The sequence below is a fragment of the Martes martes genome, assembly GCF_963455335.1.
Source record: "Martes martes genome assembly, chromosome: 6".
NCBI classification, from domain to species: domain Eukaryota; kingdom Metazoa; phylum Chordata; class Mammalia; order Carnivora; family Mustelidae; genus Martes; species Martes martes.
Window position 1 is genome coordinate 135,252,391 of NC_137893.1, and position 21,926 is coordinate 135,274,316.

Sequence of the window (21,926 nt, forward strand, 5' to 3'; positions counted from 1 at the left end):
TGGTATCTGGGTTATGCTGTGCTTTGGCCAAAATAATTCGGGAAAGCTGAGGATATATTGCCCTGCAGATGGGGAGGAGTTTTGAGAAATAAGCATGTATGTAAATTTGTTCATTAACAGATTTATTTTTCCTCAAATATGCAAGTTATTTGGAACAAATCCTGAGAATTAGTTTTAGAATTAAAAAAAAAAAAAAGGAATTAAAATTTGGTCAGAAAACCAGTAAAAATATTCTGTGGCATAGAATAAAATAAAATCAGCCACAGGTTCTTGGAAATAAAGGGAAAGGACATCCTAAAGCATTTCTAGCCATGAAAGGGTGGTAACTTAATTATATCCTTCTTCCTAGTGCACAGCCTGTGTTAATCTCACAAACACTGTAACCAACACTGTTGGATGCCAACCCAGCAAAGACTTCCAGCTTCCCTCTTCCTTGTCCCGCTCCCACCAGAAGGGCTGCAAAAGCTAAACATTCTCTTTTGCAACTTGTCTTTCTGTAGGTAGCCTTGTGACCTCATCCTGGCCTATGAGACATCCAGGGTTTTCTGTGGAAGTGGGATAGAGCTTTCTCCTTGACTAAAAGGAGAGAGACCTCTGAAAAGAGCCCTTGTGCACCTCGCTCTCTTTTTGTTTTGCACGCTGCCATGTGAGGATGTGATGCCCGGAGCTGTGGCAGCAATTTTGTGACCAGCTAATACCAAGGCTGAAGCTGAAAGCTAACACACAGAGGAGGCTAAGAATGGCAAGATGGAAAGAGCTGGGTCCTTGAAAGCAATGTTGAGCTGCCAAACCAACCCTGAGGATCACCTGTATTTCTAGACTCAATTAAGTAGTAAATGTCATTTGGTATAAGCCGCTGTTTGTTTCGTGTTACTTTCAGTTGAAAGCAACCAACAGCTATGATGTAAAAAAAAAAAAAAAAAAGAAAAAGAAAAAAACTTTCATAAGTGCTTTCATGGGTTTGCCAAGTATCTTGATCCCCCAGGTTTCCATCTTTTCTCCCTAAAATCTCATCACACTTTTTCACAAATAGCCCAGAGACACCGCCTGTTACAGCGTCTTTCAGAATGATGTGAGGCTCATGCACACTATAAACTTCTACAAAAGTAAGAGAAATAGTAAAAAATGCTTCTGTAGTAGGTAAAGACACTGACTTTTCATGCAAGGGACAAGATGCCACGCAGCAGCTGTTTCTTCCCTCCTGGGAGAACACACGTTGTGGATGGAGTCAGAGGTGGCCAAGGAAGAATTCAAACACCTGTGCGAGACAGTAAGTGCAGGAAGGACGTGCTGAGGACAACCATGAGCGCAGCTCCCTGGGCTTTAATATTAAGTTGACCCGAAGCTTCAGAATCATGAACCGATTAGTGGGGGGTGAGGGTGGGAATTAATTTAAACTGAGAGAAAAAGAATCAGGACTTTGTAAAATGTTCCACTCCTTATTCCTGAGAGTGCTGGCGTAGTAACAGTCATGAGCATGTTTGCAACATGTAAAAGGCGACCTGAAGCTGGGTGTTGCCTGTTTACGTCAAGGATGCAGATACCCAGCGCCCGGACCCCTCCCCAGCATCCTGCTATCCCGGACCCTCGCCCGGAAGCTGCAGAATTAAAGTAGAGGTGCAACTGGCAGGACGCTGTGTGGTCAGAGCTCTGCTGTAGAAAGCCGGAGGTTTTGGTTCAAGAGAAAAAGCTGTTTCTAGAAAATGTCATTCTTTGAAGCTGTGTTCTTATTTTGAAAGCCATCAAAGGCCCCAGGTTGCTTTCAACCTGTGAAAGCTGTTGCTTTCAGATGTGAAAGCAGGACCAGGTGGGAGGCTGTGCACAGCGCCCCACACCCTGCACCCTACACTTGCTCTATAAATACAGGGGCTGAATCTGCAAATCTGTCTGCAAAAGTCTCCAAAAATTTGGGGACTTTCAGGATGTTTATGGCTCACCTTAGTTCTGGTTTATCTGACTCTCTAACTTTGTTAGATTTCTGATTGGAGAGAATGAAAGGTACCTAACATTAATTTCTGGGCTATTTCATTCATCCACGTTCCCAAGGGGTTTGCTTTTCTCTGGAGCAGACTGACGTTGTTACACAGAAGGCCACCTGCACGGAGTTGACTCTCGAAGAGTTCCCTCCTCCCTTATGCAGCAAGTCCGCAGGCTGGCACTGCGGGTGCTCGCTTCCGATCCCTTCTTCAAGGCTTCGTCTAGGTGAACGAACCCTCCAATCACTAAGCGGTCAGGGACGTGCAGGGGTTTCAGTTCTCCACAATGGAAGCTGGTCTGAGAATTCTGCCCCCCCAAAGGCGAGGTAAGAGGTGCAGAGAGGGGTTGATTGCATTTTGACTTTTGCCCTTCATGAACTTCAATCATAAGCCAAAGGCAAATTCTTTCTTGCTCCAGCTAGCCTGATCGGGACTTCGATTACTCGAAAACTGAGTCTGCACAGATACTTCTAAAAACTTGTAATTAAAACTCATTTACGCCTCTACGTAAGCCCCCAGGTTCTAACCATCTCGAGTCACATTTTTCTATGAATTCCAATGTACACAGATGAGTGAAAAAAATCTTTTTTCTCTTAAAACACTTCCCCTCAAGTATTTTACATGAGCATGTTAATTCTTTTGAATAAAAAATTTATTTTGCAAATCAAGTAAGTACTTTCAAAGTTATCGTCTATACAAACCCCCTTTTTTAGGGTATTAGGTTTTCTTATAATACAACAGTGCTGTCATATACAATGGAGGGAGTAACATTAAAATACAGTGCAGGCAGAAGTTGTTTTCGATTTGCCAATTCATTGAGTAATTCAAATGAAAGGTGTAGTAGTTACATAGAAACAATTAAATATTTTCCATAATAAAAATATTATACCCACTCATATAATAATATGTAACTGACTATTCAGTAAAGTGATACAATGGTTAATAAATTGATTTGGGTTATAATCAAAAGAACAGAATCAGAAGAACATGAATGTAAATCTAGAAAGACAGATATTTTCAAAACAAAATTCCAGCGAAGGGCTAAACATTCTCAAACACAAAGAGTAAATCAAGAATAAGTGGTTTCTGTTTAACATGTTCTCTCTTTAGTGTCAGGAAAGCCACAAATTTGATAAACATATGGTAAAGCCCAAGTTTTCGAGACATGAGTTCTGTAGTACCATTTATGTGTTATTTGTTCAGAAACGATGCCAACCCTATCAACAGAGCATGGCCGGGGGAGGTGGGGGGCAGGGGGGAAGCACGCCCATGCTGAATGGTTAAGTAACAGGCAGAGGCGGCGACGGAGGCGGCTGGAGGCCGGGACATGGGGAGGGAAGCTCACGTCACTCTGTGCAGCTAGAAAGGGAAAAGCCCGGCTCGGGATTTTTATTTTTAGAGTGTTCCGAGACAAATTCCAGCAAGATGTCTGGTTTGAGTCAAGCCTTTCTTCTTGAACTTGACTTCACAACTGAGGTACTTGGCATACTTAAGGGAAAAAATGAATACACTCAGATTTATTTTTCTTAGATATTAAGGTAGAAAAGCAGCTTAAGGAATAAGAACAGCCCAGAAATCAAAATCTTGTGTCCTGTAAAGAATGGTATGGACAGACAGGTTTTGCTTATTAATGGAACAGGAAATGACGAGAATTGGAGTTTAGGCTCTTTAAACAAGGAAAGGGCAGGGGAGAGCAGAGTGTAGGAATGCAGAGGCACCCCCCCCCCCCCAAGAATGGAAAGGAAAGCCAGAGTCTGTCCATTTGATGTTCTGCTTTGGGCATTTGTAGCAAAGGCGTAGCAGGTTACGTGTATGCTACCTGGCCCTGGTGAATTTCCTAGGTGCTACGGCCTGGGTCACCTGGAAATTGTGCCAGGCATCCTCCCCCTTCTGAAATTAGGCTAAGGCCAAAGTTCCTAGGCGATCGGAATCCCTCTGAACCAAGCTAGTTCAGAAAGCTGTCCCACTATGTCCCATCCCAGCATGCTTCCGGTGTTCTAAGAAGTCTGGGCCAGCCAGCAGTGAGAAGGGTATGCTTGTATTTCTGGCTCATATGCTTTTCAAATAGAATGTGTTTGACCAAACAAAGGGAACACAGTCCCGAACTTTCCTAACCTCCATATATGCATGCAATCTGAGCCACCAAAAGGCAAGTTCATTGTTCCCGACACTGCGGGTACCGGGAGTCTGTTCGGTCCTGCGGAAAACTACACAACAAAATCCAAGGCCCAAATTAAGTGACTGCTGCAGCCAGTATAAACCAGCAGGAATGTCATCTGGAATACTTATGGCAGATAAAAGAGCGTCACCCCACTGAACGATATTTTCAAATATTTTATCAGGAAGTAAGGTCACTTTGCTTGTTTCTAACCTATGCAAGTTAGTGTTTGCTTTGAAACATAACTGCATACAGCGCTTTTTTCCTCTTGTGGATTCTTTTGATTTTGGAGGAGTGTCTGTGCTCCAGGCCCTTTCTCCAAGCTCTTACTAACAATAGTTATATTAAGTAGTTGCAAATGTGGTCTTAATGGGATGTCATTTACTTAAATCTGTAATACTTAAGGCAACTGCTCAATGTGCAGTATTTTCTGGGGATCCTTTTCTGAAAGCGGAAGCACAAATGGCTACAGTATTTTACGAAGCAGTTGAGATAATGTTGGATCAAGTTTAAAACAATCAAATCATTATTCACTTTGAAACTGATACCACTGATGCCAAAGTACTCGATTTTCAGGCTCATCTGGAGTTCAGCAGCTTTGTGCTAAACATATGTTTCAAAAAAAAAAAAAAAAAGAAAGAAAGACACTGACTTACATTTTCTGAACTTTAGAAAGACATCCAAAGGACAAAGGTAACTTTTTTGCTAATGCGGTTACAACAGTGACTGCGGATGATTTATCCTACTGATTCGATGAACATTGATCAACAAGTGCCCATGTGGCTTCTCCACTGTACCAGGTCATGTGCACGTGCGTGTATGCAGAGAAAGACACAAATATGCTCTCCACGTTCTCGTTTTTAAAATGCTTATTCTCTCCCACACCAGTCATTCAAATAACGCGAGAATGTCCCTCCCTATAAGAACCCCTGCAGGAACACACACACACAAAGTGTAAGGGTGGGAGAGAAATCTAGCACTCTGAGAGGCAAAAACAGAGCCCCATTTGTAATGATTACAAAATTTCATTAGGCAACAAGATTTTCTGGCTGAAAGGCACATGAAAAATAACCATGACAACTTACGAAGACAATGGAAATTAAGAGAAAAATAACTGCTTTAGGGGGATGGTACAGGTGAATCATTAGCACACCAACCCACTGGAGCTGAAACGCAGCCCCCTAACGTGGGCACTGGCTGAGGGAAAGGGCTGGGTCAGAGGGACAGAGGGTCTGGTGCTCTCGGTTTAGTTTCAGTGATCCTTTAGCACTTAATGAAGTCGTTGTGCCTTTTAAATGGAGACCCCCAAAATCCTCTATGTGACAGAAGATTGAAAACTGTAGAGTTATATAAATATTTACTGTTGACACGTCCCACAGGTTAGACCAAGTTCACTGGTCCGGCTGAGTGGGGTCTTCTGTTTTGTCCACCACCACTCAGCAGTACAAAGGCAACTAAACAGAAAAGACGAAAGGAACCGTTATGACTTCTTTCCTTGGTTGTATGTCCATAATCTGCATAAAATAAATAATATACATTATGTCAAAACTAGGGTTAAAATCTGGAAATGAGGGGGGCAAAGAGGCCCAGCAATCTGGTATTCTTAAGGCAAAACAATAGGGATCTCTTTAAATAGACACTTTATTATATCCATAGGCGATAAAATCCCAGAGCTACTGTTAGGCACGTAAATACAGATCCTGTAAGAAAAAAAAAAATTGAGCATGGTATTAGTTGTGTTAAGAGTTACTTAAAGAAAAACATTTTATTAAGAAAACATACAGGCACTTATCCACCTATCCACCAAACAGAAAAACCGACCCAAGAAACTCAGATCGCATGTGAGGTGCCACATTCGATGAGACACCCACCCACTAAAACACTCCGCCCTTTGCAATCGTCTTCAAAGTAGAAAAGTATCCAATAGTCAACAAAACTTTTCAATGAACCTCAGAAATTCTGTGATCACAAAGGATATGTGTATGTACTATAGAGGGACACACCCTTTAAAACATCACCAACAAAATTCCACTTCTAACTACTATTACAACTTGAATATATTGATTAATCCAAAATGTTAAATGTGAATTATAATAATCACCAAGTTGTTTTTATATGTGAATTTTCATTCCCTTTTTTTGGCTCAAAAATTACAAAACCGAAATAACTCCTTACAAGGGGTGTCCCCGATTGAAGCAAAGATCGCAACTCAAAAGCCTTTCCTTCCATCCATTAAATACTGTCTTGAATTTCACTAAGAAAAATTCCAAGTAACGACAGTTCAGTGACAGTATCTTATAAAACTTAAGATTCCACCGGTTGTAAAGCATATCATTTTACTACTAAGGAAAAAAAAATACCGATTACTGTATGATACTCCATCTATTGGAAATGATTACCTGCCTTCTAATTTCAGAGACGTTAAAAGGTGAAAAAAATGTGTTAGAATCGAAGAAACGCAGTATCTGCCTTTGATTTATTTTCCAAATTTTATGTATTTTCCGCTTGTTTGAACTATCCAGACACAAAAGAGCTTACCTGCTAAATATTTAATGTTATCGAGCTTGTGTGACTCCAGCATGGTTTTGAGGCCAGCGACCTCAGTGTCTATCTTCCTGTCTGTCTGGGTGACAGCCCGATCTTGCTGGGCATGCTTTCAAAACAAAGAGATTCACAGCATTCAACCACTTGGGATACACCTGCCGTCCCTTCGGCTCCTGCCGTCCCCTCGGCTCCCGCAGTCCCACAGGCCCTCCGCAGCAGCGGGAAGTCCCAGGGAAAGACGGGCTACGCTCCCTACGCTTAGGGAGACCTGGGCTTTAGCTTTAGTTCCACTATCCTCACGTTAGGTAGCGTTGGTCAGGGCCTTTACTGTCTCTGGGCCTGTTTACTTTAATTTGCAAAAAAGCAAAAAAAACCTCACCAAAACCCCAAAACGAACGCCACTGGCCCTGTCCTCACACAGGACAACCAAATGTGATAATGTAAAAAAAGCTTCTGTAAAAGATACACTGGTCTACAAATTAAGGTTAAAGTTAAAAGGCAGTCTGTACTCAAAGACAATAAAGGTACGTCATTTTTTTCCCTCTTGATGGGAGGTATACAAAAAATGCTTTCAAAAGTGAACACAGGGACACCTGGGTGGCTCAGTCAGTTGAGTGTCTGCCTTTGGCTCAGGTCATGATCTCAGGGTCATGGGATCGAGCCCTGCTTTGGGCTCCCTGCTCAGCAGGGAGACTGCTTCTCCCTCTCTCCACCTGCCACTCTCCCTGCTTGTGCTTCCTCTCTCTCTCCGACAAATAAATAAAATAAAATAAAATAAAATAAAATAAAATAAAATAAAATAAAATACAAAAACAAAAATAAAAAGTGAATGCAATCTTAGGTAATCTAAAAGCAACAGTATTTGCCTTGACACAATTCCTATTCAGATTTTAAACTTTTCTTCTTTCATAGTTCAAACACCAAGTATTTTATTAGTATGAGGCTTGGTTATACCAAAGGCTTATTTGTGTTCTTTTCCAAATACAATACAGTTAAACTAGATACACAACCATCCTCTAAGGGTGGCAAGTTCGGCTGATGTTATAAAGGGGTTGTAACATTTCATTAATGCACAAAAATAATTCACTAAATATCCCAGGACAAGTAAGTACAATTGACCCTTTAACAATGGTTTAAAGTGCATGGGTCCACTTACACCTGATTTGTTTCAATATGGTACAGTGCTATAAATGTATTTTCTCTTTCTTATGATTTTAATAAGAGCTTACTTTGTTTTAGTGTATAATACACATAACATAAAAAATATGTGTTAATTGACTGTTTATGTTTCAGGAAGGCTTCCGGTCAACAGTGGGCTATTAGTAGTTAAGTTTCTGGGGAGTCAAAAGTTATATGCAGATTTTTGACTATGTGGGAGGGTTCCTAACCTCCCTACTGTTCAAGGGTCATTTGTATGTAGTTCCTTATGGCTAACAAGTCTGGTAATGAACAAGGAAATAGAGGTCTGGATGAGCAGAGACATATTCCAGAGGAATATTCTATTATTCTCTGATGGAAGTGTCTTGCATGTTTTAGAGGTCCCAAGTAACAGAAGGCGGAAAAAAAGTAAAGCATGTCGTAAGTTCAAAAAGTAATTTAAAAAATCGCCATTCCTTATTATTCTTCAATCACTGGGATTTAAACTTTCATGAAGATAAACAAATATTCTTTTAAGTGCCAAGAAAATTCTAGGATACCCCACTTCTGGGTACCTGCCCCAGAGAAGTGAAAACAGGGACTCCCAACAGATACTGGTACAACCACGCCCACAGCAGGATGATTCCCAACGGCCAAAAGATGAAGGCAACCCAAGTGTCCACTGGCAGGATAATCCAGATGTGGTCTATCCGCAAATGGAATGGTATTTAGCTTTAAAAAGGAGGGGAATTCTGACAGGCTACGACATGGATGAACCTTGAGAACATTATGCTAAGCGAAGTCAGTCAGTCACAAAACAAATATTGTGTGATTCCACTTATATGAGGTTCCTAGAGCAGTCAGTTCATAGAGACAGAAAGCAGAATGGTGGTAGGCAGGGGCTGGGGAGAAGGGAATGGGAGTTAGCGTGTTACAAGTCGTTTCAGGGCTACAAGATGTAAAGAGCTCTGCGGATGGGTGCCAGTGATGGTTGTATAAGGATGTGAATGTACTTTAATGCCACTGAACTGTTCGCCTAAAAATGGTTAAGATGGTAATTCTATGTGTACTTGACCACAATGAAAAAAAAACCCAAAACACACCCTAGGACACAAAACTTGAGTGTACCCTCCCAAAACACATCATTACAAAGGACAGTAACCACACGTGGGATGAAGCCAAGATGAAAACAATGACCACGAAAAGTAGTCTCATTTCTTACCAATGCCACCATTTCTGTCCTCATTTCCAGCAGCTTCCTTTCATTCAATGAGTACTGAAACCAACGAACATGTAACATAGGTCAGATTCTGATTTATTCCTCTCTCTCCTTTTCTGGTGCCTTAAATACTCTGGTCTCAGTACTTCCAAGAATATAGGACATCAGACACCACATCTGGAATCAAGTAGCCTACCTGCCCCTTTCCTTTAGATGTATTTTTTTGAAGTTTCTTTCCTCTTTCTTTTCTTTTTTAAAGATTTTGTTTACTTGAGAGAGTCAGCGCACAAGCAAGGGGAGCGGCAGGCAGAGAGAGAAGCAGACTCCCCACTGATCAGGGAGCCTGGTGACGGGGCTCAATCCCAGGACCCCGGGATCACGACCTGAGGGGAAGGCAGATACTTAACCAACTGAGCCACCCAGGTGCCCCTGAAGTGTCTTATTTCTAAGCCACTCATTGCTCCAGTATCTGGATTCCCTTTGTCACCTTTCACCTCTCTCCTCTGCTCTTGTCATCTGTTCGCTGTGATGCCATTTGGCCCCTCCCACTCCTGTAACAGCATTCCCCAGGCACCAGTTTGCACGGCTGCTGAATCGTGTGCTTTTTGCTTTTGAGAGGGTTGCAAAAGTGGGGAACAATTTAGTTTGGGAGCTAACCTGTCACAATCACAAAACTGGTCACTACCTGAGGCTTAGACAAAGTTAGGAATGTTATAAAATTGGGGGAAAAATAGTTTCAAGGAATATTTTTATGTGACAGGCCATTGCCTAAAGATACAATATAAATACACTGGTACAAGATAAGCATTAAACCATCACATGTTGGGGCACTTGGGTGGCTCAGTGGACTGAGCCTCTGCCTTCGGCTCAGGTCATGATCTCAGGGTCCTGGGATCAAGCCCTATATCGGGCTCTCTGCTCGGTGGGGAGCCTGCTTCCCCCCTTTCTCTGCCTGCCTCTCTGCCAACCTGTGATCTCTCTTTCTGTCACATAAATGAATAAAATCTTAAAAAAAAAAAAAACCATCACATGTTGATTTAAATGAAAAAACAACCCACTTGGGTGTGTCACAATCCAGTGTTACTGAAGGAACTGACCAGCATGCCCCAAATTCAAGTGGTATCTTGCCTTTGGCTATTGACTTTTTTGGGGAGGGGGGGGCTATTGACATGCAAAAATTTAGTGCAATTTTGTTGACACCGAGACCAAAATCAGACACATCTCCTTAGCAGTGGGTATTAGGATTTAATTGAGCAAGTGAAAATTAGCATTTAATTCTTCAGTAAGGTAACGCTATGATAGGGGAGAAAATTAGTGCTTATGCATCTAGAAAACTTTCTAGCTATAAAATGTTCCCCTGGACTATCAGGGAGCTAGAGTATAAAAAATAATATTGCTCAGAAATTTTTAAATAAAAAAAAATTTTTTTTTTAATTTTTTTAAAAAGTTGGAGAAAACTCCCCCAAACCCCAAACCAAGCACCAATCAGGACCAAAGAATGCTGATCTAAGTCTTTAAACTTCAGGGTTTTAGAAGAGGAAGGAGCTATGCATCGAAATGCCACAAGAGGGCAGGGTGGACCGGATTTTTCAGTCAGTATTCACCCCCCACCCCCCCACCCCCGCCCCCAAGAGAAAAGCCAAGCCTCAATCTTGGCCCTGCCATGATTTTTAAATTAACATCTATGTGACTCTATTCCCCTGTACCCCAAAGTGGCTTAGAGGCCATAGTGCTCTGAAACTGGCTGTAAGTAGCACCAGCTACAGAACTGAAACAGAACTTTATTCAACAAGGAGAGGGAAGGTGCCGTCACTCCTTTCTACCAACACACACTGAATACACACTGCTGTCCTGTACTCAAGTCTTCTCAGTTTAGGATGACCAAGAACCACTTCTCAGCTAGGTTAGTAAGTCCCATCGACTCAACGGACTTTCACCCATGTTCAGAGGATGCACAGCTCTTAGCTATGGGCATCTTCCTAAATCAAGCACATTCAGATTTTTGCTAAGTACAAAACTTGTAAGGTCAAAGTTAATTAAAAGAGTTTCTCCTTGGGGCACCTGGGTGGCTCAGTGGGTTAAAGCCTCTGCCTTCAGCTCAGGTCATGATCCTAGGGTCCTGGGATGGAGCCCTGCATCAGGCTCTCTGCTCAGCGGGGAGCCTGCTTCCCGCCGCACCCCCCCACCTCTCTGCCAACTTGTGATCTGTCTGCTGAATAACTAAATAAAAATTAAAAAAAAAAAAAAAAGTTTCTCCTTGGGGATGGGGGTGGGGGATGGGGTAACTGGGGAATGGACATTAAGGAGGGCACGTGATGTAATACACACTGGGTAATATATAAATAAGACAGGAACCACTGAAACTAGTAATACACTATGTTAATTAATTGAATTTAAATTTAAAAGATCTAATCTGTTAAGATGGTTAAAAAAAGAGTATTTTAGAGGAATTTGAAATTAAAATTCTAAATAACAGTGCTATGCAGAGCCATTTGACACCTGAGGCAAAAGGAAAGTTTGGATATTTCATCTGTCATAGATTTTATGTTAATTTAAGTATTTTACTACTGCATTGAAGTATTATTCATCCTAATTAAAAACTTTTTCCTTTTCTAGAGACTAATCATACACTAGCACCTGTTAAATATTTTAGTGATGCTAGGTGAATTAATCTTTACTGTCGAAAAGTGGTTTTTGAGACAAGAAAGACAGGTGACATGGGAATAATGATTTTGTACAACAAAGCTCAGCTTAACTCTTGAAATCCAGAGGTGGTTCCAAAATAGAGTTAAGTACTTATTTGAATTTCAGTATTAGCTTCACTTAGTAGTACACTGTAGTACATTTTGGTTAAAAGCAAACTGTGGAGAAAAAAAAAAAAGCAGGGGCGCCTGAGTGGCTCAGTGGGTTAAGCCTCTGCCTTCAGCTCAGGTCATAATCTCAGGGTCTTAGGATCGAGCCCCGCATCGGGCTCCCTGCTCAGCAGGGAGCCTGCTTCCCCCCCTCTCTCTGCCTGCCTCTCTGCCTACTTGTGATCTCTCTCTGTCAAATAAATAAATGAATAAAAAAAAATCTTAAAAAAAAAAAAGCAAACTGTGAAAAACCAGGAGACAATGAACAACTGCGTATACCCAGTTTCCACATGTGAATCCAGTTCCCTGTTAGTAAAATATGCCTCACACAGCCCATTTCTCATTATTCTAAGAATAAAGAAGGCATCTAACCACTGTTATCAAATTCAAATAAAGCCTGAACAAGAAGATAGATGGGTTAAAAATCACTGGAAGCAACTCAACATTATTATTAGAGGGGCGCCTGAGTGGCTCTCAGTTAGTTAAGCCTCTGCCTTCAGCTCAGGTCACCGTCTCAGGGTCCTGGGATCAAGCCCCGCACTGGGGTCTCTGTTCAGCGGGGAGCCTGCTTTCTCCTCTCTCTCTGCCTGGCTCCCTGCCTACTTGTGATCCCTGTCTGCCAAATAAATAAATAAACTCTTTAGAAAAAAAAAGGTACAAACTTACAGCTGTAAAATAAGTTAAGTCCTGGGATGTCGTGCATGGAGACTACAGTGAGTAACAATACACTATTTGAAAGTTGCTAAGAGAACAGATCTCAAAAGTTCTCATCCCAAGAAAAAAATTTTGTACCTATGTGTGATGACAGATGGTAACTAGACTTACGGTGGTGATGACCCTGCAGTGTATGCAAGTAGCAGATTGTCATGTTGTTCCCCTGAAACTAACGTAATGCTGTCTATGTCAATTACAACTGAATACAATAAAAAATTTAAAAGTGTTGCAGTGCAAACTTGGGGAAAAAAAATGTAGTTCCATGCATTATTTTTTAAAAACCAAGGGCAGCAGAACTGTATCTGCACAGCTTTCTTGGGTCCTGTACACAATCCCACAAGTTAACCAGACAGGGGCAAGTGCCCTTCCGCTTACTTACTTAGAGCCTACATTTCTGAGACCCCCTTCTCTTTTTTTTTAACATTTATTTATTTATTTATTTAAGAGAGAGAGAGAGAGAACGCGCGCGCACGCGAGAGAGAGAGCATGCGTGAGCACACACGAGCAGGGGTAAGGGCAGAGAGAGAGGGAGCAGCAGGCTCCCCACCGAGCAGGGAGCCTGACGAGGGACCCAGGACCCTAGGAACATGACCTGAGCCAAAGGCAGACGCTCAACCAACTGAGCCACCCAGGCGCCTCTTCTGAGATCTTTCTGGTAGCAAATGCACAGAAGTATTTTTCATAATTAAAATGTTCAATTTAGTGTAACTTAAAAAATTGTTTTGAATTTGCATTTGGAAACAATGCAATCAAGTCATTAAGATTTCTCTATTTAAAAGTTAAAAAAGGCTATATGGGGGGCGCCTGGGTGGCTCAGTGGGTTGAGCCTCTGCCTTTGGCTCAGTTCATGATCTCAGGGTCCTGGGATCGAGCCCTGCATCGGGCTCTCTGCTCAGCGGGGAGCCTGCACCCCATCCCTTCCTGCCGCCTTTCTGCCTACTTGTGATCTCTCTCTGTCAAATAAATAAATAAAATCTTAAAAAAAATTTTTTTAAAGACGATATGGAAATTTTTTTTAATCTTGAATTTCAGTGTAGAATTTAATTTAATATTATTCAAGGCAGATGATCAACTTAACTTTAGAAAAATCTGGACCTTTGGAGGTTTAAGTTAGATGAAACAGGGTGAGATTCGGTTTGATTTCTTTGGTAATGTCTAAGTCACACAGAATTTAGTCTCTCTCTCTCTCTGAAATAAAACGAGATTCAAACTTGATTTGACCAAGAGTTTCATTTTTTTTTAAGGTTTTACTTTTAAGTAATGTCTACACAATGCAGGGCTTGAACTCATTATCTCAAGATCCAACAGTCACACACGCTCTACCGACTGACCCAAGACTGGGAGCCAGGTGCCTCCCAAGATTTTCATTTTATTTTTCAAAGTATCAAACTTAAGCTCTAAGCTAGAACACAATTAAAGAGAAAACCATGTCTATCAACGATGCACAGGTGAACTGTCCATATACTCAGACCAGACCGAGCATTCCATCCTACAAAGCGATGAATTCATGCTCTGTTTTTAATAAAGAAACATACCAATTCCTTCACTCTGCTCTTTTCTAGATTGAAGTCTAACTTGGTATCTGTTCGGACTTTGACCACTTCATCCTGGCAGGAGGGCAAACAAAGAGAGAAAGAAACCCAAAGTGAGAAATGGAAACCCTCTTGGGATGTGAAGCCTGGGACTTCCCAGTCATGTATACAAGTAACGCCCGCTTATGCCTAAGTCAGGCCAGAGTGGGTTCCTGCTGCTTTTAATCCTGAGATTCCCAGTGTAATCTCCTTATGGAATTTATGACTGAAGCTGTTCCCTGGCCAACTCTGGAAAGCAGAGAAGGACTCAAAGGAGGAAAATATGAAATTCTGGTTTAAATAAAGCCTTCTTTCTAACACTCATCACAACCTTTTCTTCCTTAACATCCATGTCCTTTCTACTTAAAAAAAAAAAAAAAATCAAACAGCTGGCACAGTCAGCATTTTGAAATCACATGTAATTCTCTAAACCCAGTCTGTTCTAACAGAACCTAAAGGCTCCATACGTTGCAACGTCAACATTTAATTTAAAGATAATTCCATTCATCCTAGAACACAATTTTCTTAATGAATTTGTTTACAGACCTCTTCAACTTATTCACTGTGTTCTTAGCTAAACCTTCCAGTGTGTACTTTTGAGACATATTACACAAATGCTCAACATGGGATTAAGTTTTTAAGAACACCTAAAGAACTTCTGACATGGTATTTATTACTATGTTTAAGTAACTGCCCACAAGCACGCAAGGAGGAGTGAGGGTCTCACCATTATTTGTTGTTTTAATCGATGTAGCTCCACGTTTATCTTCTAAAAACACATAAAAAAAAAAAAAAACAAGTCAAGGATATGGCTAGAAGGTTAGAAAAAAATACCTAAAACTTGGTAATAAACATACATTAAAACATGTTTTCGTGCACAGTTCTAGCTGCATTCAGAATGAAGCATGAGATGAAAAGTCTTGGGAGCAGACATGATTATCTGTCATACCAGGATGGTATTACAAGGCATGCGCCTACTTGGGTGCCTCGGTGGCTCAGTCGTTAAGCATCTGCTTCCAGCTCAGGTCATGATCCCAGGGTCCTGGGATCCAGCCCCCGCATTGGACTCCCCGCTCAGCAGGAAGTCTACTTCTCCCTCTCCCACTCCCCCTGTTTGCATTCCCTCTCTCTCTTGCTCTGTCCAAATAAATAATTAAAAATCGAAAAAAACCAAAAACAACAACCAAAAAGCCCACATGTGCCTATCTTGAGATCAGTTTCATCCTGAAGGTTACATAAAATCAGTGACACAGTTTAATTTTTTTTAAAGTAGGCTCCCTAGTATGGAGCCCAGTGCGGGGCTCATGTTTCTTATGACCCTGAGATCATGACTCATGACCCTGAGATCAAGACCTGAGCCAAGATCAAGTCAGAGGCTTACTGACTGAGCCATCCCAGTAACACATTGTTTTTAACATACACGTTTGCCTCCAGAGGCCCTGCTGTCTTTATACCTTCTTTAATTCTTCTCTTAACAAATTCTGCCTTCAAATAGCTGATTTCAAGGGCAAATGTGAGAATTTCAAACTACTGTTTTCTAGCATAAGGACTCTTTTGCTAGAAGGCCTTTCATAAGACTAAGATGAACCACTAATAAATGGACTTCATTTATGAGAATTTAGCTAGGACCGAAAACAAAAGGAAGGATGCAAACAGCACTCACTTCAGTGCTGAACGCACTTAAGAAACCAAGGGATACATTTGCAATGACGTGGATGGAACTAGAGGGTATTATGCTAAGTGAAATAAGTTAATCAGAGAAAGACAAATACTGTGATTTCACTCATATGTGGAATTTAAGAAACAGATGAACATATGGGAAGTGAAGGAAAAATACAGTAAGATAACAACAGAGAGGGAGGCAAACCATAAGAGACTCCTAATCATGGGAAAAAACTGGGTGATGGGCATTAAGGAGGGCACGTGATGTGATGAGCACTGGGTGTTAAATATAAGTGATGAATAACTAAATTCTACCCCTGAAACTTGTAATACACTGTATATTAACTAAACTGAATTAAACAAACAAACAAACAAACAAAGACCCCCCCCCCCCGAAACCAAGGGATATTTTACAGCAACACTTTGTGATAACCAGAAGCTGGAAACAATTCTAATATGCAGTTGGCCCCTGAACAACACAGGGGGTTAGGGGCACTAATCACCACCCCCCCGCCATTAAAAATCTCCATAAATAAGGGTGCCTGGGTGGCTCAGTGGGTTAAGCCTGTGTCCTCAGCTCAGGTCATGATCTCGGGTCCTGGTATCAAGCCCCGCATTGGGCTCTCTGCTCAGCAGGGAGCCTGCTTCCCCCATCTCTCTCTGCCTACTTGTGATCTCTGTCAAATAAATAAATAAAATCTTAAAAAAAAGGAAATCTTCATATGTAACTTCTGACTCCCCAAAAACTCAACTAATAGCCTACTGTCGACCAGAAGCCTTACTGGTAACATGATATCTTTTGAATGTTATGTGTATTACATACCATCTTTTCAGAATAAAGAAAGCCAGAGAAAAGCAAGTATTATTAAGAAAATCACATGGAAGAGAAAACACTGACTAAACTGTGTAAGTGGTTGGTTATTTGGTTCACACCCGTGTTGTTCAGGGGTCAAGCGTGTATCACAGTAGAGTAACAAGGCACATTCATGTAACACTACAGACAATGAGCAAGACTGATCCACTATAAGACGCACCACAGGATTCCCCCAGATGAAGTTCTGGAAAAGGCCAAACCAGTCAACGGTGACACAGGATATAGTGGTCTTCCTGGCAGGAGTTAGCAGGCTTCTGGGGTGCCAGAATATACCAAGTCTTGATCTGGTGTGTGGACACTTGGTGAAAACACATCTAACCTGTCCACTTTTGTCTGTGCATTTATGTCTGAACGTCTCGACAGCGAGCATTTTATTAGTACGAGCAGCTCTTTAGTTTTACCTCATTTTCTGCTCTGAGGGCTGAAAATTCGCTCTTCTCCAAAATAATCATATCCTTTTTCACATTGGCAATCTGAGACATTATTTGCTGAACAGTGATCTCCTAGGAAAAGAGAAACGAAACATGTAACCTAGGCTGGCCTAGGATGCCTGCCTCCTACCTGGAATCATCTTAGTGAGAAACCAGGAAAACATGGACACGGGGAGAGAGGTTCAGCACGGTCGTCCTCTATTCCAGAATGAAGAAAGGAGAAGAATAAAGGCTCACGTCCAGTATCACCACCAAGTGAGCCAGTTCAAAGGGTGGCGGTCTGAGGACCAGCAGCTGAAGAACACACTGCTGTGATCCCAGCCGCACCTCCCTGTGTTTGGTACAGTGGACTGGAAGAGTCCATTTTCAAACATAGTTGAATTTTCCAGCATGACTCTACAATAGTTGAGAAGAAAGCTTTGAATAAAGAAATACAAATATACGTATTTTAAGGTAGGCTCCGTGCCCAGCGTGGAGCCCAATGTGGGGCTTGAATTCACGACCCTGAGATCAAGACCTGAGCTGAGATTGAGTCGGACGGTTAACCGACTGAGCCACGCAGGTGCCCCTCGAATAAACTACTTTTTATACCACTAGGATCATTTCCCTCTCAACTATGGCTAAAAGTACTATATGCCTATTAGGGTGCCTGGGTGGCTCAGTTGGTTAAGCATCTGCCTTCAGCTTGGGTCGTGGCCCCAGGGTCCTGGGATAGAGCTCTGCTTCTCCCTCTGCCCCTCCCCCTGCTTCTGTTCTCTCTCTCTCTCAAATAAATAAACAAAATCTTAAAAAGTACTATATGTTTTTCAATACAATATTATCCAAAAATACGTATTACAAATAACAACCTAACTTCAGACTTTAAATTTGCTACCATGCCCTGACAAAGCTAACCTGCTGCATCTTGGTGACCATATCCTTGTAGACGATGTCCATGTTGGCATCTGTGATCTTGACCAATGCAGAGACAGTGATTTCTGCTTGCTGAGTGGTGAAGCCTAAGCAAACACACAAAGACAGTCATACTCTGGGGACTCTATTTGTTGGAAAAAAAGAGAAAAAAACCCTTCACAGAAGGGGAGAAAATGTTCTGAATTCAGGAAGACTGGAATCCCAGGCTGTGCTGTGTCTGTCTCTCTGCACAAGCATGACCCACCTATTTCTACATGTAAAGATAAAGGGCTGGGCTGGTGTCCTCTACCGTCCTACCTAGTTGCAAAAAATCCTATTTCCTGAGACTGTCTCATGACATAGAGGAAGCCTGCAATGCGGGGTCAAGGAAAGGAAAGCAAGATCAAAATTACAGACTCAATTTACTGCTTTTGTAACTTAACAAAAATTCTAGGTTATCTTTATTTCCTTCCCTGTGGCTTAAATTTTCTATGACTTGATTTCCCTATTTTAAAGTGTACACGTTAGTAAAGAATAATTTACTTAAGTAGGAAAGCTCAATTATTTCACATCCAGCATAAATCCATCAAATCATTGACCATATAAAGACAACTAGTAATTTAGCTATTAATTCATCTGATGTTAAAAGGAAAAATCTGTTCTTTTTATTTTTCCTCCACAAGTCTCTTCAGTCACTTATAGAGAGGGGACCAGGATGGGAAAAAAAAATAGCTTTGATATCAGTAAACTCAGATGCTGAATTGAAAGATCTAACTCAGCAGTGTTACTGTGTTTAATAATTTTAGATGGTACTACCTGTGAAGCTAATAAAACACTATATGCTAATTAACTGAATTTATATTAAAATTTTTAAAAAGTTGGAAATAAAAAAATAACTTTAGATAGTAATTTATATTTCACATTGGCAATTCTAATAAAATGCTTAAAACCAAGACCCTGGAAAGTAATTTTTTTTCATTAAATACTTCCACCTGTAAGAACTACAGAAAAATCTACTGATTCTTGTAATTAAAGGCACATTTGTTTGCATAAATTGTAAGTGATACAATTTGGATGAGATTAAGCAGAAACCATGTATTTTTTTTTAAAGATTTTATTTATTTGACAGAGAGAGACAGAGAGAGTGAGCACAGGCAGGTAGAGCAGCAGGCAGAGGGAGAGGGAGAAGCAGGCTCTCTGCTGGGCAGGGAGCCTGATGGGCTCCATCCCAGGACCCTGGGATCATGACCTGAGCCGAAGGCAGCCGCTTAATCCACTAAGCCACCCAGGCACCCTGACTATGATTTTTTTTTAAATTTTATTGAGTGTGAGTGCAGACTTGCTTGCTCACATACGCGAGTGGGGTGGGGGGGGGGAGGGCAGGTGACGGGGGAGAGAATCTCAAGCAGACTCCCTGCTGAGCTCGAAGCCAAGATCTCCAGCTCTGAGCACTGAGATCCTAACCTGAGCCAAAATCAAGGGGCCTAAGGGACTGAGCCACCCACGTAGCCCCCTACTATAATAAGAAACAAAGGGATTTGAAAGAGACAAAAAGACCTCCAAAGACCTAGTCCCTTCATTTATTCAAACTCCTTTGATTTTCAACATGTGGGTCATGTGCATCTAGCAAAATCATCCAAAAGGTTACCCACCAAAATGTTACATTGGCTTGCTCTGGGGTATTGGGGTTCAGAATATTTTTCCTGTTTCTTTTCTGCCTAAATTTTTTGAAAATGAAAATGTAATTTTTAAAACTTTATGAAAAAGTGCTCATAGCTAAACATAGTTAGGTTTGGCAATTATGAAGAAAAGAAAAAGAGACCAGCAGAGAACTTATGCTGCTAATATACTCCACAGCCTTATAATTTATAACCACCTAAGGGAGGAGAAAGGGATAAGAAAAAGCAGAAGTTAGGTCTGAAAACCTACCGGGTTACCAGATACAAAATAATGTTCTGTAGGGGGCGCCTGGGTGGCTCAGTGGGTTAAAGCCCCTGCCTTCGGCTCAGGTCATGATCCCAGGGTCCTGGGATTGAGCCCCGCATCGGGCTCTCTGTTCAGCGGGGAACCTGCTTCCTCCTCTCTCTGCCTGCCTCTCTGCCTACTTGTGATCTCTGTCTGTCAAATAAATAAATAAAATCTTTAAAAAAAAAATATTCTGTAGGAATGAGAGAACAAGACACCATCAGGGTTAGAGAGATTATAGACACGCAGAAAGTTTTGTGAAGCAGGAGACGCAGCTCTGGAGAAGGTAAGGATGGAAGGTGGGCGTGCTCTTGGACAGGTCCTTCTGGCCCTCCCCTATAGCATCTTAAATATCCATCATTCATCTAAGAGGCCTCGCGCCCTACATCTTGGCAGGGTCCCCATAACACCGGTCTTGAGATACGCAAAAATTCATGTGTCAAGGTTTGAAATGAAGAAAGGCAGGAAGTACATCTATCAAAACATCACACTTTAAAGGTGAACAATTTTTATGTATCAAAAGTAAATAAATAGACTTTTTTGGTGGTGGAGGAGAAATAAACCCCACCTGTTAACGGGAGAAAGATCTGTGGCCATCTCGAGCCCACTGCTGCTACCTTGCCATTTAACAAGATTTATGATGCTCTCTTACTCTCATCAAACCCCAGTGTGTAGAGAAATGCCCCCATTCTCTCCAATATGGCTTTTAACAATGGGTTACTTTGAATGCAAGAACATTCGATCCACAGAAAAAAGGAAAAAGCAGGAAGACTTCTGCTTATCCACATAATTTCTGATGCCTCTCTTTTCCATTCTATTTTTCTAAATTCTGAGCCAAAAGAAGTTTTGGTGAAAAAAGGCCTAATGTTTCAAGTTTGAGAAGGAAAGCAATGAAGACTATGATACGGTACTTAACAGTTTTCCTGAAGCGCACTCAGGTACGCTATATTTCCTTTAATACTCAGAGGACCCTTTGAAATTCTTACTGTGCCCACCCTGCTAATGAGATGAGGAGATAGAGACCGGGAAGGACGGGGACATCTGGGTGGCTGAGTCAGTTAAGTGTCTGCCTTCAGTTCAGGTCCGTGATCTCGGAGTCCCGGGATCGACCCTGCACTGGGCTCCCCACTCAGCAGGGAGTCTGCTTCTCCCTCTGCTTCTGCCCCTGCTCAAGAACTTTATCTCTGTCTCAAATAAATTAAAAAAAAAAAATCTAAAAAAAAAGAAAAAAGGAACTGGGAAGGATGAGAGAATGCCCCGCTTTGCAGCTGGGCCCTGGCGGAGCTTGAACCCAGAGCTTCTAACTCCCCAGGTGAGCACAGAGCTCACGCCACCTGCTTGGCCCTGGCGAGGGAAGCCCAGCTCCAGAGAGTAGCTCTGCAGATACGAACACGTACAACTGGCGCAAGATCTAGAGCGTCATGAAGACTCATAATACAGAGAATTAGAATCGGTCTGTCTAGAGAAGATTCAAAGAGAATGTTACCAATGCACTGAATCCACTTTCAATAAATGTCATATATGTTAGAGCATCTTTTACATTAATAGTGATAAGGAAAATATTAATTGAACTATTAAAAAAACCCCACAAGTTGAAATTAGCAATTGCTGCTCAGCAACATTTTAATTTCATAACAATTTTAAAAGCACACAACACGCACAGTAACAAAACTACCACTTTTGTGCATCAAGCAAGTGTCCTAGGAACCACTCCTGAGTTTTGCTAACTTGTGTCTAACTTGTTATCTGCAACACTCTACCTCCAGAGAGATGTTGTAAAAATACACTTCAAGGAACACAGAGAAAATGTATACAAGAAGTCTCAACTGGTCCGGTGGAAGCAAAAATGTCCTTAAAAAATAAGAACCCTTCGGCTCGGGTCATGATCTCGGGATCCTGGGATTGAGCCCCGCATCGGGCTCTCTGCTCGGC

The 21,926-nt window shown here is 41.6% G+C and overlaps 1 protein-coding gene across 2 annotated transcripts in view; it reads right to left on the reverse strand.

Moving 5' to 3' along the window:
• Nucleotides 1–2,617: 2,617 nt before the first annotated feature.
• Nucleotides 2,618–21,926, reverse strand: part of MCUR1 (mitochondrial calcium uniporter regulator 1) — a 28,172-nt gene continuing 8,863 nt past the window's right edge. The window contains exons 3-9 of one of the 2 annotated variants that reach the window (XM_080807209.1): nucleotides 18,033–18,136; nucleotides 17,109–17,210; nucleotides 14,899–14,940; nucleotides 14,136–14,207; nucleotides 9,038–9,091; nucleotides 6,673–6,787; nucleotides 2,618–5,834 (exon numbers count right to left, since the gene is read on the reverse strand). In XM_080807209.1, coding sequence (XP_080663335.1) covers nucleotides 5,779–5,834; nucleotides 6,673–6,787; nucleotides 9,038–9,091; nucleotides 14,136–14,207; nucleotides 14,899–14,940; nucleotides 17,109–17,210; nucleotides 18,033–18,136 — 545 coding nt within the window. In that variant the 3' untranslated portion in view covers nucleotides 2,618–5,778. The remainder of the gene's footprint in view (nucleotides 5,835–6,672; nucleotides 6,788–9,037; nucleotides 9,092–14,135; nucleotides 14,208–14,898; nucleotides 14,941–17,108; nucleotides 17,211–18,032; nucleotides 18,137–21,926) is intronic. The other variant, XM_080807210.1, reaches the window with a different exon arrangement.